The following is a 16042-nucleotide window of genomic DNA, read 5'->3' as shown; positions in this document are numbered from 1 at the left end:
CCCCTTCAAAAGACAAGCCCCATGACCCCGCTCTAGGAATTGCTATAAAAGGGCTCCTTCCTGTGTTCTCTTGTGGGTGCCATAAACAAAAAAACCCACCAAGAAACGAAGAGAAAAGCATTATAAATCAAATTGACTAACAAAAAGGTCAGAATTCTCCAAGGCTCTGTCAAAAAGGTGCACTGCACATTTGCTGCATCCATAGAATTGTCCTGTAACAGCCTTTTTGAAGATTAATCAAATGCATAGATTAACAGAACATAAATAACGGCAAAAACCCTCCCCACCAGGAGTAGCAGCTGCTTTTCAGCAATAGATAGTTAAATACCTACAGAATCCCCTCCCTTCTCATTTCTTTGCATTCCTGAATATCCCGTATCAATTTCCTCACCTGATATGGGCATGGGATGTGATATTCTCTGCAGCGTTCTTGTATCCATGTTGTCTCCCACACACCTCGGAAAGCCTGCTCATAGAAATAGCAGCCAATTACAACCAAGAGTGGAACGAGGTACAGAACACTGAAAACGCCAATCCGGATCATGAACTTCACCAGCTTGTCCTGGTTCTCTTTTTCTAATGGGATTTCAATGCGAACCCGATTGAGGGAGATAATGCCAGCTAGCAGCAGAGAAACTCCAACCACAACATACAGGCAGAGGGGGGCAAGAACAAAATATCGTAATGCATCCACATCATAGAGGCCAACAAAACACACGCCACTAATATTGTCACCTTCAATTTTATTCATTGCTAAAAGGATGATGGTTAGAGTTCCTGGAATGCCCCATGCACTTGCATGGAAGAGCAATGCTTTCTTCTCAATTGCTTCACTGCCCCACTTTGGCACAGCTGCCAAGAACCATGTGATGGTAAGAATGACCCACCAAACACTGCCAGCCATGGTAAAGAAATACAGGACCATGAAAAGCATGGTGCAAGCTTTGTTATGAGAGCCCTGTGTCACTGTGGAAGCCTTGTACTGTGCAGGGCTAGATGCATTGCATGCTACTCGGTCCTCAAGCAAAAAGCCAATGAAGAAAATTAATGACACCATCATGTAACAGACAGCATAAAATATAATGGGTCTTTCTGGATAGCGGAATCTTGTGACATCAATCAGAAAAGTTAAAAAAGTAAACAAGGTAGCAGAAAGGCAGACGATGGAAATCACTCCGATGAAATATCGGGCAAAGGAGAGCTCTTCACGCCTAAAGTACATATTTGGACAAGGAGGGGAACAGTCTCGTACCCTCAGGAAAGAATAACCCAGATCAGGGTCTATTTTCAACTCCCGGGGACACCAAAAGCCATAGTCCCTCTGCACTGCCATTGGGGCCTCTTCTGTGGGCTCTCCAGCTAAATTGAGGTCTACGAGACGAGGGTAAGGCTCATCACAGTCCGGGAATCTAAAAAAAAAATAAAAAAAAATTATGGGAATTATATATGTATATTTACCCATACTCTAGATATCCTGTTCTGCTTTATGTCTCTGGCTTTAGAAAACAACTGGATGGAAAACTAAAAATCTACACAAAAAAGGTAATCCGTGAATCATATGGACATAATTTGATTCTCCCTCTCTATTACTGGCTACAGCCTGATTCAGCACAGCATTTAAGCAGATGCTTAAATTTCAGTGTGTGTAGTCTCACAAAGGTGACTCAATAGGGTTACTCACATGCTTAGCATGTACATAAATGCTTTGCCGAATTGGGACTTAAGCTCTGTCAGGGTGCTTAGTGCTGTAGACACACAAGATATTAAGTCTCCCATCATGAACAGTTTACAGTGTTTGTAAGAATGACTGCTTTAATTTGCCATAAAACAAGATTATACATTTCATGTTTTAATTTTAAAAAAGTTGCTAAGCAAAGTATTATGGTAGTGTGCCAGCAGCACCATAGTTAAGGCAGAGCTTTAGTTTTGCATCTGATAGCAGCTAAGTACTACTGGCAGCTACACACCTTTCTTAAAAACTCTCTACCCAGTGTTGCCAAGTCAATTTTATTGCAAGTCTTGTAACTCTTTAAATCTGTCACTTGATTGCCCCATTCTTGCCTTCTCTCATGAAAGTTCCCTTATCCAAGGTGTACACCTCCCATTTCTTTCAGTGAGGTAGATACCAGGTAAGACTGTTGCCATTTGATGAGAGTCTCTGCAAGTAGATGGTAGATTCTCTGGGAGTAAAGCTGTCTAGTAATACGGTCACCAACTCTCACCGTTTTCAATAAGACTAAAGCCACTATGGTTAGGTATCTAGACAGACACTGAGGAGACAAGGAATTGCCAGGAGCAGTAGAAAAGCCAAAGAGACGCAGCAGGTGAACATGGTGAGCAAGAGATTGAGTGGAGATACTGGAATGTGAAGAGCCAGGCACAGGAAAGCGTGGGATAGGTCAGGGAAGTGGTTCCCAATGCAGTGCCCGTGGGCACCATGGCACCCGCCAGGGCATTAATGTGCGCCCACCTAGTGCCCAGCAGGGAAGAGAAGCTGCAGCCCCGCACCTGCTGAGGACTGAGAACTCCGGGGCTGCAGGCTGCGGTGTTCTTGGTCCCTGGCAGGTGCGGGGCCGCGGCTTAAGCCAGAGAGAAGCCGTGGCCCCATGTCTGCTGGTGACAGAATACTCTGGGGCTGCAGGCACCAGTGTTCTCTGTACTCCCGGCTTCTCTCCGCACTGCCCAGAACTGGTGCCAAAAAACCCAAAAAAGTGCCGACTCTGCAGAATGGACGAAATGCCGCCCCGTAGCATGTGCTGTCCCAGGCGCCTGGAGCCGGCCCTGTATGTGAGTAATTGTTGGCGCCCGCCATGCTCTTCTGAAAACATGAATGTGTTACTGGCCACAAAAAGAATGGGGACCACTGGGTCAGGGTAATGCATAGTGCAATGGAAATATTGATGTGTAGGGAAAAAGGTTGAGGGGGTTCAGGGGAAAACAGGGTAGAACACAAGAACATGAAAAGCAGGAGGGACACTGAAGAGGTACAAGAGGAGAATGAGGGTGAGGGCTGAGGAGAGCTAAAAAGGAAGAGGGAAGGCTAATAGAATAGCAGCTTCCAACCCCAGAGGCTAGCAGAGAGTAAGTGGAGCCCTCCTTTGAGCAGCCAGCAAGGAGGTCCAATTTTTATGTGCTTAAGGTTCCATTTTGAACCTGAGAGAGACACACACATTGTGGGTTGATTCAAAAACTGGAAGACAATTTAAAAAAACCCTCACAATTTGAGGGTCTGACTCATGACTTTTGAATGCTTGGCACTAACAACACTGTCTACAGTACTATTGTAGTTGTAATGGTAGTAGGGGTAATGGGAAAGTTAGATTAAGCAAGATCTACGTTTAAAAAACAGTCTTTTTGGAAAATTAGGAATGAGTCACTAACAAAAAAAATCAGCCCTCCCCCCCAACTTTTACATATACTTGAAACTGGCAAAGAATGCTCAGTAGGACGCCATCTGTAGACCAATACCACTTTTAGATGAACTAAAGAATAGCGGAATTACAGAGAAAAACGTTACATGCTGTTAAAAAGTAGCTCAAACAAGAGTTGCCACTGGATTTCTGGAATCCAGAAATCCTGAGCTCTCTTCCCTAATGCCATAAGTGAAAGCAGATGGAGTGCGTGGGACTTAATGGACACAGCAGGTAGGGAATGGATGCCCATATTCTTGGGATGGGGACCTGAGGAATAGGATGACTTGGAGGAACTAGACCCCTCTCCAGAGTCTGGAACTGGGGCAGTCTTTGCCATTAGGTTCTCAAAGTCTCCCCTGGATTCTCATCAGCACAAGGGAGCCCTTACAGTACAATACCAATGCTTTGGCAAAAAAAGCAAGCTCTAGTCTGCCTTGATTTTAACCTCACCACAGATCTACAGATCTCTAAGCAGACTGTGATCATTATCTGCTCAATATGCCACAAAGCTACCTCCTTAAAGTAAAACAGAAATGTTTTGTTTGCGTTTTCTCTCCAGGGGTGCTTGCTTTTTTAAATAAATATTTTTAAAACACAAAAGACTAAAATGCACCTACTTCAGTTGAATACAATTTTACAAGACTGGTTTAAAAGGTATAAAATGTCAGCTATGGCTATCTAGTACAGCTTTAACCATACTGGTGCACTGGTCAAAACAGTGTGGGGGAAGAAAATAAAATGGAACTGGCACACTAATTCCCTTTAAAATATCACACTTAATTTACCCTAATCACATATAGATATTTTCAGCATGTGGGCGTGTGTGGGGAAATGAGAGAAATATGAAAGTAGTTTCCTTCCCAGGAAACAAGCTGATACACTAAACAAAGGAAGGAAAAATAGGGTTATTGTTTGTAGTGGAAAACATGTTGCTGGACTGGAAAAGAGACATTTTAAAACATCCTGGAACACATTAAATTTTTTAGATGATGGTTCTGAAAAAACAGATCTGCTAACCTGCTGCATTCCATATCCTCTGGCCAAGAGACGCCAAACATCTCCATGAGTTTGGAACATTCGCTGTATGCACGTTGACAAAGCCTGCGACATGGGAGAGTGACACGTCCATACTCCATACAGACTGGAGCATATAGGGCACATAGAAATGGTCGAAAATCCCTGGAGCATTCCAGATTGACCATAGGATGAAATGGCTAGAAAAGAAAAGAATAATTAAATAGCGGCAGACTGCAGTTTTGTGGAAAACATCAGCAGTAAACCATACTTTGTCTTATGAATCATTCTAGCCTTTACCATCATTCTCCCAACCAAGAGCTGCCTTATGGAAGTTGGGATCATCATAACAATGCACATATGCCAGGCTTCACTTAACGCAAATATAAGCATTAAGAAAGAAAGCAAGAAAGAAATCCCATGCTAAACAACAGTATCAACTGCTCTTCTAAGAAATTAACATTCCTTCCCTCCAGAAAACAAACAAACAAAAAACCAAAAACAAACAAAAACACTTGCTTTCTTTTTTTGCCTGTCTATAAAGTGCAGATCCACCACAGCTGCCTACTTACTAGGATCCCCCAGGTTAAATTCTACTCGTAACGTCCCACTCACCTTCAAGAGTGCTGAACAATGCAGGTTGCCCTTTGGGGTAAGGAAACATGACATGGTTTTATACTGTGATTTTAAAGACATTCTTCCTAGTCAAAAGCTGATGATCTCGGATATAATCATCCTCACGTATTCACTTCCTTCCCTTAGTCTTTGTTTAGCAGAGCTAGACTCTGCATTTTTATTGCTTTTGCAAAGTACACATGGAGGATACTTTGTATTCTATTTTTCCCATTCATCTTACCCAACCAACTATGCATACTCCAGGCCAGGCAGCTGAAATTTCAGCTGTCATCACAACTGTATCCCTAAATGGGAACTGGGCTGAGCATGACTTGAAGTCACGGTCATTCCTATAAATTCACCAGTGGATATGAAAGGCTAACTTCCTTTCACCTGCAAAAAGTAAATCTAGTTATTGTGACACCATGTTAGATGTGTCACAATTACTGACCAGCCAAGTATTTGAGTTTCTTTGGGAGAGAAAGCATTAATAAGTGGTAAGGCCATGAAATCAGAGTTAGAGGGTAAAATAAGAAAGTAGGGGGCAAAACCAATGTTTCATTTCGTGTATCACCTCATGACAGGCATAAGTAATACTGACTGACAGCAATGCTTAACTACAGCACTGAAAGGAAATCTATCACAATTAACTCAACACAAGGCTGTCAAAGTGGATTTCAGAGGTGAAAAATTAAAAACCTGACAAGTTATTTGCTTTCTTGGCGACAAAAATAACAGGCAGTGGACCTCACATCTTTTTCTCCTGGAAACCTGGAAGGAACAGAAATAACTATGGGAAACCAGGGGTAAGACTTATGGCTGGTCTTTAATTAGGAGCCCAGCTCTTCAGGACAGAGACCATATCTAATTATGTTTGTACAGCACCTAGCACTATGTGGACTCATGGGACCTTTTGACACTGCTACTAACCTGTACTGTGACTACTGTTCTTCAAGATGTTTTGCACACATCCATTCAAGTACGTGCATACTGAGTGCACTAGAGTTGGGTACCACTAGGGAAAAAATCTCCATCATGGCATTACATGCGCCCAGTTGCCTTGTTCTCATGCACAATGGTATGAAAGGTACAGCTGCCCCAGACCCCCCTCAGTTCTTTCTTACCAGACCAACTCTGATAGAGGGGAAGAAGGGTGGGTCATGGCATGGACATGTGCAACATATCTTGAAGAACAAAACTTACAAAACAGCTTAATAGTTTTTTCTTCGAGTAATTGCGCATGTCCATTGCACTTCAGGTGACTAACAAGCAGTTCAATCAGGAAGTGGGTTTTGGAATCTACCTCAACAATAACTGCAGAATCACTTGTCCAAACTTGGCATCATCTCTGAAATAGTGAGATATGCACCAATGACCAAGTTTCAGCTCTACAAATGTCTGATATAGGAACTTGAACCAAAAAAAGCTGCAAAAATTGCTTAAGATCTTGGAGATGGTATAAATTGGGACTGGACAACAGGGAATAGATAGATCACTCGATAAATCGCCCTGCTTGCTTCACTCCCTCTGTAGTATCTGGCACCAAGCACTATTGGAAAACAGGATACTGATCTGACCCAGTATGGCCATTCTTATGTTCATGTTAATAAGTGATCTCTCTCCTGCCATCCATCTCCATCCTCTGACGAACAGAGGCTAGGGACACCATTCTTACCCATCCTGGCTAATAGCCATTTATGGACTTAGCCACCATGAATTTATCCAGTCCCCTTTTAAGTACTGATTTTTGCCCCAGATCCCTAAGTGGCCCCCTCAAGGATTGAACTCACAACCCTGGGTTTAGCAGGCCAATGGTCAAACCACTGAGCTATCCCTCCCCATACTGAGCTATCCCTCCCCATATTGTGCCATCTCTCTGTACTTTTTTGTCTGGGGCTTGGAATCCTTTCAAATCTCGCAGTAATCTCTAATGTGATCCTCTCCAAGGCACTTAAAGAAGGCAGAATAAGTGTGAATCACCGGCATAGATTTCTTGCCCTGGCACAAGGCTTAAACACTGAGATGAGGCATAACTCAGTATCAGGTGTCAGCACCTGTAAATAAGAGGGAACCAACACTCCAAGAAATAAAGGAAACCTATACTAATCTAACAAATACCACGAATTATTTACAGAAAGAAGATAAATGCCTAGTGAGAGGATCCATGGGTCCTGAACCCAGGTCCTGGGGTCTTCAGGCAATCACCGTATCCCCAATGGCATCCAGTGAGTTGCCGGGGCTGGCAGGCTCAGTGGATAATGGAACCCTAACCCTAAGAGAGGCACTACCCATAGCAGTCCTGATTGGAGGAGCACCTGGCCCCATCCATCAATCTGGCTGTTCTATTTAAGATAGAAAGGGGGCATAAGAAGTTGTCCATGCAACTGGTCCTGCTACATAGGACCCTGCTTTCTTGCCTGACTCCTGATCCCTGCTTTCCAGCCATGATCTTGATCCCTGCATTCGTTCTCTGACTCAGATGCCAGCTCTGACACTTGGCTCAAATCTCTGAATTTGATTCTAGCTCTGGCTCTCAAACCCTGGCATTCAGCTTCAGACTCTGGCTCTGACCTTGGCTCCAATTCCCAGCTGCTGTCTCCTGCTCCAGCCACTAGGCATGACTACCATGTCTCAGTCCCTAACACCTATAAGGGGAGAAACTTGCAGAAGCAAGGTAAAGCTCTCCAACTATGGACATAGGTAGTAAAAAGGAACAGAGGGATCTGTGGCAACTCCGCCCTTTTACCATCAAGGAGCAGCAGGAGGCAATATAAGGTGCATTTACCGCCTGACAGCTACTGCTAAGGGGGGAAAAAAATCTGACTCTGGTGCTGTGGGGGCACATATCTGAAGTGGAATGGACATGTGCCATCACTCAAAGAAGAATTACAGCAAGTCTAATTATGTCAGTATGTTACTACTACAGCAAGAAAAACTGGTATGTGAATGTAACCTTCTGTGCCTCCTCCAAATTAGACAGACAAGAATGACAACATTTTGGCAGCCCTACTCTTCTCCATTTGTTTGTAATCCAAGTCACAGCTCAAAGGAAGCAAGGATGTAGTAGTCCTGCTGAAACAAAACACTTAACACAGCTTTGCAAGCCTCCACTCTCAGTTTTGAATCCTTCTGACAAAACCCTCATTTATTGCCAATGAAGCCTTCAGAGCCCGGTCTATAGACTCACACTATGATGCTAAAAGCAGCAGTGTAGACGTTGCGACTTGGGCTGGAGCTTGGTTGGTGAAGCCCACCCCTCTCTCTAGACTCCATCCTTTGTTGTAATGTCTACACCGCTACTTTTAACATGGTAGCACAAGCCTGAGTCTATAGACCCAGACTCAGACTCTCAGCCATGGTTTTTTTAAAATATGCAGTCTTGTCTACACCACAAAGCTAGGTCGGTGAAAAAATTCAAGCCTTGTGTAATGTAATTAAGCTGACCTAAACATAAGAACATAAGAACTGCCATACTGGGTCAGACCAAAGATCCATCTAGCTCAGTATCCTGTCTTCCAACAGTGGTCAATATCAGGTTCCCCAGAGTGAATGAACAGAACAGAACGGGTAATGATCAAGTGATCCATCCCCTGTCACCCATTCCCAGTTTCTGGCAAACAGAGGCTAGGGACTCCATCCTGGTTAATTGCCATTGATGGACCTATCCAACATGAATTTATCTAGTTCTTTTTTGAACCCCAGTGTAGACACCACTTCTGTCAACCTAGCTACCACCTCTCAGAGAGGTGGGTTTCCTCTAGTGATGAAAGAGTCCCTTTCACTTCTGTAGCATTCTAATGTAAACATACAACAGCCTACACATAGCCACAGCAAACAAAAGCCCCTCCTTTTGCCCTCCACATTTAAAATCCCCAATTTGTTTTGGCAATGCCTGTTTTCTTGCTAGCTCATCTCGCATGCTCATCTACCCAGTATGGCTTCAGCTCACCCTCATGCTGCTACATGTTGAGATAGGTTCTTGATTTCCTTGACCTGTATGAAGGAGAAACGTGAGCAAGCACAGCTGCAGAATTCCTGCAGGAATGAAGATATGTACCAGGAAATTTTAAAGGGCACAGAGGCCCATGGGTACAGCATGGCCAGTGTCAGGCTGCAGCTGGCTTTCCAGAAAACAAAAGGAGTATAATCTCTAGTCTGTTGTCCCCAAGAAATACCCCTATTATGAACAGCTGAATACCATTAGTCAGGACCTCACCACCTTCCTGCCAAAGCATGCAGACATCTTGTGTTGGAGGGCAATCCGGAACTGGCAACTAAAGAGATTGCTTAGAACAGGGATGCAGATGCTGCTGTGATCAAGAACCAGGTGCTCTTTCAGACACAGCAGGACCCATAAAGCCAAGTAAACACTGTCAAAAGGGTCTTAGGTAGGTGTAATTTAGTAGAACTGCCCCAGTAGTGCTGGCCATAGTTTGCCCCTGAAAAAGGGCTTCCCTCCTTTCCATTCCCCCAACTCTCCCTCTCAAAATGGCAGCCACACATGGCCACATGCAATGTTCTGAACTGGCAGCTTTATTTCAAGAGCATGAAATGGCAGTACTAGGCAACAGTCCCAAAAGAAACAACCAACCAAACATAACACCAGAAATGTCCTTGCTTCAAACCACAGAAGGACCAATGAGTGCCCAAAGACATCATGATGTTCTTGAAACAGACCCAGATGCTAGAACCCCTAGTTGATCAAAACACCCACACGGTCAGCAACTCAGCAGCCACTACACATCCTGGAAAACAATTCCTTTTGGCTGGTGCCATTCACCCCTTGACTTCCCCCTGCCCCAAGGGCCCCAGAATTCCAATCCTCCCAACAGCAGTATCCCTGGCATTCAACACCATGGAACAATGATGAAAACCATTATTATATATATATATATACATACACACACACACACACACACACATATATATATACACACACACACACTCCTGCTGCTCACTGTGATGCAGCTGTATCTCACCTTGCACTTTAAAAAAAAATATTGTAAATGATGCTTTAAAAAAGTTGCTTCGTGAAACCCCAGATTTTCTTTGCCTCCCAACAGAGATGAAAATCCCCCAAAGCAATGTCCACACCAATAAAAAACCCCATTGATAAACCAATGACTGTATATGCACCAACACAAAAGTAACAACTGTGTGGCTACTGCATACTGCCAAAGTGTGCTCCTAAAGTTCCCCTCAATCACACAGCACCTGTGGTGGCACTAGTAATTGATTGCGTGTCAGGCTGCTCAAAGTCAGCAGACAGCCTGTCCATCTCATCCCTCCATTCTGGCAAAAGCATGCCTCCCCACCCACACCTTTGGCCTTGCAGATGTTATGCAATAGACAATATGCATCAATAAAAGGAATATTTTCCTCACTGAGGTCTACACTCATCCTGAGATATCTCCTTCCGTCTTCCAGAAGCACACTTCCCAACCATCCTGCACGAATTCAGACAATAGTTAAATCTGTCCTTGCTTCTGTCCAGATGCTCAGTATATGGCTTCATGAGCCTGGGAAACAAAGGACTCTTGAGAATCACAATTAGCATTGCAATCCCATTAATGTCAATAGGATAGTCTGGGAAGTATGTCCCTTCTTTCAATGTTCCAAAAAGTCCTGTGTTCCTAAAAATGTGAGTACCGTGGACTTTCACTGACGTCAGTAAATCATTCACAGTAATCCACCAACACTTGCATAACCACCCCTTTCTGTTTACATACTCAGAGGAAAGGTCAGGGGGACCAATATTGGAATATGCATCTCGTCTATCACCTCACCACAGTTAGGGAAGCCCATTGCATCAAATCCATCTATTATTTCCTAGTTGTCATCTATCATGACAACTCTGAGGAGCAGAAAATGCTTAACTGCTGTGCACACCTGGATGACGACTGCCTCCATGGTAGCGATTTTCCAGCCCCCAACTGATTGCCGGTAATCCAGAGTTGCAAATTTCCAGTCAGTGATTGCTACCAGTTTTCCACTGTAAGAGCAGCTCTCATTTTGTTATCTGTGCACTACAGTGCTGGGGTGAGCTCATCACACGACTCCAGGAAAGTGTCCTTTTGCATCCAAAAGCTCTGGAGGCGCTGTTGGTTTTCCCAGACCTACATCACAATCCAGACCTATCACCCTATGCTCGTAAAATGGGCCCCAAACCACTGCTCCACCCTGTGATGACAGTTGGTCAACAAATATCTCAGGTACTCTGGTTATTCATGATCTTATTTATTATGGTAGTACCTACGGGCTAACCAAAAATGGAGCCCCATTATGCAAGGCACTATATAAACAGTAGTAAACAGTCCCTGCCTCAAAAAGCTTACAATCTATGATAGACCAGACAGACACAGGATGGGGAAAGAGTACAACATAAAAGCACAGCGACCCACATGATGACAGAAAATGTCATGTTAGTTCCACAATTTCTGGGGGAGGGGGGGGGAAGAGGGGTTACCTCAGGGAGGGAAAGGTGATGAGGACAACAGGACTGGGTAGAAGAGGATAACAGGGGCAGGTATGGAGTAAAGTGAGGTGAAGAGACTGAGGGAAGAAGATGGGGCACAAACAGCCAACGAGCACAGGGCAGAAAAGGTCCAGTCAAAAAACTGTAGAGCGTTCTCTGAATATCCAAAGGGCCAAAAGGCCCCTGTTTTGTCTGCTTTTGCCACTACCACCTGGAGGGTCTGGATGGCTCCACTCTGCAGTTTTCTCTCAGGTCCACAGGGTGGGAGGGGGGAGGAAACATCTGGATCCAAGTGCTCCCTGAGTGACTGTCTTCCCTGCACAGTTCTGGGTCCAGAATGGGCGAGCCCAGCTGGGCACTATTTTACTCCCTCCCCCCGTGCAGCAGTCCCTGCTTTGGTTGCTTCTAACCCTACCAGTCTCTCTCTCTTGCAGTCATACTCAGTATTACTACTTTGGTTGCACAAACACCAAAAAGTGCCCTGCCTTGTATTTAAAACAGACAGGACAGCTCTGCTAATTAATATGGCATCCATGTAGCTGGTAGTGAGATGACAGCGAGAAAGAAAAATGGTGCAAAAAAAAAGTAGATTATGGAATGGAACAAAGGGATTTATGGGAATTTGCCCCCAAACTCCCACAATTTCCTGAGAGCAGTGATGGCACCTCACAATACATGGCAGCAGCTCACAATAAACGAGTGCTCTAATATATGGGGAATTTTTGTAGATAGTTGTGTACAGCACAATCTTAGTTTTGAAAAGAAAGTGTAAAGATCAAAATGGTCAAAAGGCAGCAAATGCACGTTTAATTTGTGCCTATAGGACTATAAAGAAAAGCCATCTGTTCACAACAGAATGGCTCTCTCACTTAATTTTTAATTCTTCAGCCCTGATTAGAGGTACTGAAAAGGGTAGTGGTTCATCTTTTAATTTGCACTTCTATTAAATATGGTCTTTATGTTTTAGGAGCTGATGAATGCTGATGTGTTGTCATGGTAACGATTTTCATTTGCTAAGATACATGTTAGAGTTCTGATCAGCCAGATGAGACTCCTCTTCTCACTCTACACCCATGCTGTGATGGGCTCATGAGAATTCCTCAAGTACCAGAGGGAGAAGAAAAAAAGCCTACAATGCATCCAATTAATATCAAATTAGTATCCATTGGGCATTATTTCATATAGTGTTAAACACAGGGCTTGAAAAATCCACTTGCCCAGGACCAGTAAGAATCTTTCCTGGGAAAGAGCTAGCAACTTCTGCAGAATCAAAACTTCCATTAAATGAAAAAAAAAAAATTCTATCCCTTTGATTGTAAAGGTAACCTCCAAACATGATCTGTGTGTAACCAGTGTCATGTCTGCAGAGAGACCTCCAGTATGCAGTGACTGTTGGTTGGGAGATGGGATCTGCTACAGTAGTTGAGTACTGGGGGCGATTGGAGCATGTTATCCTCAATCCCTGGAGGAAGAGGTATCACCCCTGGAACCACCCCAGCACGCAGTTCTGCATATCACAGCCATCCACCAACACTACCCACCACAGAAGAGAGCATGTACTCCCTTCTGCCACCCAGCAGAGAATTCTATGGACTTGAGGGAGGAGAGGGGTGAGTAGCATAAGCTGGTTTATTTTTGGAGGATGCCCAGTAATAAATAAAATAAATAAATTCTACGTTGAGGGAGGAAGAAGCATGACTTGTTTGGTGTTTGTGTGGGAGGGACAAGTGTGGTGAGGAAGTGGGAGGCTGGCATTAAACTGGGGCACAGTTCAGCCAACAGGACAGTCTTCAGGACCAAGGAATGCCTAGAAAGCAGGAGATGGGCCAGAAGGGGAATCAGTGTATTTCAGTTTGGCAACCAGGCTTAGTCCACGAACTAGTTGGCGTTAGGTAAATTTTTAAGCCCCTGGTTAAGTTGTTAGGGAAGAAGTACACTTGAAAATGTTTGATTACCAAAGCGTTTCATTTTTATTAGTGACAGGATAAAGATGATTTACGCAGTACCAATCACATAGGAAGTGATTCACCTTGAAGGCTAACACAGTAGTATACTGTATTTCAAATACAAATTGCCTAATATGCAATACTTCAAGCTGCATACAAAAAGTTTTCAAAAAGTATGAATTACCACAGTTTAGAACATAAGGAATTTTCAAATAGCTACTTTATGGTTAACACATATATAAGCATAGAGAAAATAAAGGGCTAAATTCATTGACTTCAACATTTTTATTCCCACTTAAGTCAGTGGTGAATTTGGCCTAATGAATTAAAAAATGATGATTTGCTGCAGTCTCAATGCACATAATTAAGGAACAATTAATACAAGGGTGAAAATAGATGGACCAGTTGTGAACTTAGACATTTAAAGTGTAGCCCTGGCAAACCAGGCCAAACTTTAGGCCTTAGCTGAGCAGTGAAATTCATTGCTGGAAACCAGCCCAGCTCACCTGTGTGTTAGTATGGTTAAGATGGGCATTGGACTTATAACAATGTGTTTAGACTTTATGAAGTGCTTGTAAGTTGCTGCATGTATTAACCCTGCTTATGTCTGTATCCCATGCTATAAGGTAATACTTTAAAATGTTTGTTCTGAACTACAACTCAAAACAAGAAAAAAAATTTACTAGTGCAAAATACTAAATTTCTATTAAAGGAATTACCTCTTGCCCATCAGGAAGAACTATAAAAACTAAATGGGACACTGTGGGACATCACAATACAAAGACTTTGCCCCTGCACACCCATGAACAAGCTACATAAAGAAAGGGCTTGTCCCATCAGTTTGAATTCTGGAAGGAAATAAGGATAGATGACAAGTAACATCTCTCTTTTTTTTGCTGTTTGGACTCTCTCAGGCTCAGAGCTACAAAACAGATGCAGAGACCCCAAGGGTCAACGTGGGTTAGCCCTAAAAGACATTCAGCACTGACAGATTACAACAACTTTTATCTTTTGAAACCATAGACTAACTAATTGACCCAATGAAAACAGGATGGAAGAAACCCATGGTCCCCTGGCACCTGTGGGAAGACCTAAAACCCAATGTCTGACACCTTCCAGACATCTGTTCCTCACAAGCATCCTACCCCATAATGCACCAAATTTGGCTCAGGACAGAACATCATGGAGGCACAATGCTTTTGGTGGCCTTTATACTGTCCAGTTGACAACATTAAAATTAACCAACCTAATCAATCTGACTGCAGGGGCTGGGGCTTTAAAACAACAAATATCACAAGAGTCAGCAACTTTGTTTTCTGCAACTGGAATGCTACTGGTAGCAATTAATTTTCCATTTTAAGCAAATATTTTAAAAGCAAGCTGTCATTCACTGAATCTTTAGGCTATAACCATATTCATCCTTTGCAATTGAGAATCTTTAAATCCACTAAATTCTACTCAGCTTCCAACACCACTTTTCCACCATAGACCCTTTAAAGAGCAAACTTGAGTACTGGAACCATTGAGTACCACTGGTACGTCAGGCTTTTACAAATGCCTGCACTGGGCTCTCTGACCCTACTTTAGGGAATAATTCCATTGCCACTAAAGAAAAATGGGAGTCTATTAATTAACAAGAGATGAACTGGTCCTTCAAAATAACCCTTGGCCTGAGTCCAGTGCACCATTGCTGTCTGCTATGATCTAATTCACAATGAAACCAAAGCATCTCCTAATCCTAGTTTTGCAAGCAGCCCATGCATGCTTCATGAAACAAGATGTGTACAAGCCTTATTGAGTAGCTCAGTAATATTACTTAATATGACACAGATGGTCATAGTTAATTTAGATTGTAAGGACTTTGGAACAAGGACTATATTTATTTCTGTAAGTAGCCTAGCTCATTTTTGTATGCATGGTAGTTGTAGCCACATCGGTCTCAGGATATTAGAGACACAGAGTGGGTGAGGTATGATGTTATTGACAAACTGTGACCGTACAGATTGTTGTTGCAACCATTGTTATATATTTGTAGCAAATATTGTACAAAGGTTGTCATGTGAGGTGTATAAACAAGGTTATGATTTGCTGGTTATGATTATGCTATCTGTATGCATGTATCACTTTTGTATTTAAAGTTATAAGTATTGGTTCTATACTGTCTCTATTTCAAACTTGTGCTATGCTTCTGGGTGACACCCCAGACAATTTGGCATCAGCACTGTCTAGCCTGCTTAATGGCCTATTAAGGACCATCAGCTATATAACTGACCCATTGAGAGAAGGCAGATACACCTTGTGACTCAGCAAGGCATGCAGGGACATGCCTATGGACAGAACTCTAGGTTTTTCCATGCCTTGTGCTGGATAGCTTGTCTCTGGAACAAAGAAAGCAGAGGCCATATGGCAAGAGACTATAAAAGGCTGCTGCATCTTCTTCATCCTGTCTTCAATCTTTCGGTTTATTCCATCACTGCTACAAGCCTGAACCAAGAACTTGGCCATTACTGTATGTAATTGATTCCATTTAACCAATTTTAGCTCTCATCTATATTTCTGTCTTTTATGAATAAACCTTT

The 16042-nt window shown here is 43.1% G+C and overlaps 1 protein-coding gene across 5 annotated transcripts in view; it reads right to left on the bottom strand.

Annotated features, from left to right (window-relative positions):
• FZD3 (frizzled class receptor 3) overlaps nucleotides 1-16042 on the bottom strand; it is a 79586-nt gene that overhangs the window by 36386 nt on the left and 27158 nt on the right. For 4 of the 5 annotated variants that reach the window (XM_045012069.1, XM_045012070.1, XM_045012071.1 and 1 more), the window contains exons 3-4: nucleotides 4431-4627; nucleotides 392-1409 (exon numbers count right to left, since the gene is read on the bottom strand). In XM_045012069.1, the coding sequence (XP_044868004.1) occupies nucleotides 392-1409; nucleotides 4431-4627 (1215 nt within the window). Of the gene's footprint in view, nucleotides 1-391; nucleotides 1410-4430; nucleotides 4628-5042; nucleotides 5441-16042 lie in introns of those variants that run through there. The other variant, XM_045012073.1, reaches the window with a different exon arrangement.

The sequence above is a fragment of the Mauremys mutica genome, chromosome 3, assembly GCF_020497125.1.
Source record: "Mauremys mutica isolate MM-2020 ecotype Southern chromosome 3, ASM2049712v1, whole genome shotgun sequence".
NCBI classification, from domain to species: Eukaryota; Metazoa; Chordata; order Testudines; family Geoemydidae; genus Mauremys; species Mauremys mutica.
This window is presented reverse-complemented; position numbering and strand designations above follow the sequence as displayed.